Below are 1405 nucleotides of genomic sequence, written 5' to 3'. Positions count from 1 at the left end.
TCACAAAAATAGTGAGTAGCTTTTGTTTAATAGTAGCTGTGGATTACGTCATCCCATGAAGCTTGTACCGTTTGCAACCCGTGTTCGCATGGACGTAAAGGCGTTTCCTAGCCGTCCCAGTGTGCCTTTGCTTACCACAAATAGTATCGTTCATCAGTAAGTATTGAATTTGATTAATTAGATAGCTGGAAGATGCGAGTGTTACATGGATTGAATTAGATAACATTTATAATGACAGATAACATCATTAGCTGAACTGTTTTCAACTTCCTTTCGTTCTGGACACCGTGCTCAGTCATGTTCACATCAGTTTGTTCTAGATGTGGCATCACAAACATCCGTAAGTATTTAACTTGCTACTGATTGCAGTTGGATACGTAAAGCGTGCGCATTTTATCCATTACAGCATTACATTAACATCAAGCGAATTCGATGTTTCTTCTGATGGCCCTCTGAGTTGAAGTTGACGCAGTGACGTTCATCATTGGTACTAGTGTGGTTTCACTTATCATAAGAGTAAGAAAGAAAAATGATTGTAATTCTAGCAGATTACGTTGAGACAGTCGAGTAGCGCTGGTGCACGTATACATGTTTCGTGAGTGCGTTTCCAATGTGATATGACAAATCAGTAAGTAGTTTTTGTTTACAGCTGTGGATTAGGTCGTCTCATGAAGCCCGTACTGATGCCAACCAGTGTTCACCTGGCGTTTCAATTCCGTTTTCTACCCGTCCCAGTGTGTCTTTACTTATCACAAATAGTAAGAAGGAATTTTATATTATGACAGCAATGAAATATGTTAAATAGAACAGGTATCCCAGCATTTTGTTCTTGATAGCAATGGATTACGTCATCAGAAAATGTTTGTTTAGTCGCAGCCGATGGCACTCTCAAATAGCGTTTCTTACGGTTTTTTTTGTCACGCAAGGTAAGGAAGAATTTCATTTTTTGTAGAAGAATTGTTTTGTATTTAAAGTTTTAGTGCGTAACTGTGAAGACGAGAGCCGCATTTGAATGATCTCCATCGAATATCGTTTTTTATTATGCTGCTGTTATGCTAATAAGGCTGTAATATGGTATATAACTATATTCAAATGAATTTTAGAATCATGTTTTATTTATATAAAATTCTTCATTAAGAGCAGTAGAGATCGTAAAGTACTGGTACGTAGCATTAAAGTAAGTGGATAAAGTAACGCAGGTAAGTAGAGTCGAAGCGGATATAAAGTGCGTACAGGTAAATGGATTGCAGGTAAGTACTGAAGGTAAGTACGATAACGTAGGGTGCAGGTGAGTAGAATGAAAAGGTAAGTTGTGCAGTAAGGTAAGTATGGTGCAGGTGAGTAGAATGAAAAGGTGAGTTGTGCAGGTAAGTATAAAGAAGAATGATATCGTAGAGTAAAGGGG

General features: G+C 37.9%; 1 protein-coding gene across 1 annotated transcript; it reads left to right on the top strand.

Moving 5' to 3' along the window:
• Positions 1-33: 33 nt before the first annotated feature.
• On the top strand, positions 34-461 carry Tsp_14076 (octopamine receptor beta-2R; the record flags this gene model as incomplete). The annotated part of the gene is made up of 3 exons (XM_003369857.1): positions 34-148; positions 239-344; positions 370-461. Coding segments are annotated over 3 exons (313 nt in total), but the record flags the coding sequence as incomplete, so codon positions are not given.
• Between the last annotated feature and the right edge of the window lie 944 nt (positions 462-1405).

Source organism: Trichinella spiralis, assembly GCF_000181795.1.
Source record: "Trichinella spiralis strain ISS 195 chromosome Unknown Scfld1377, whole genome shotgun sequence".
NCBI lineage: Eukaryota > Metazoa > Nematoda > Enoplea > Trichinellida > Trichinellidae > Trichinella > Trichinella spiralis.
The sequence above is the reverse complement of the archived record's forward strand: the minus strand, read 5'-3'. Positions and strand labels throughout refer to the sequence as shown.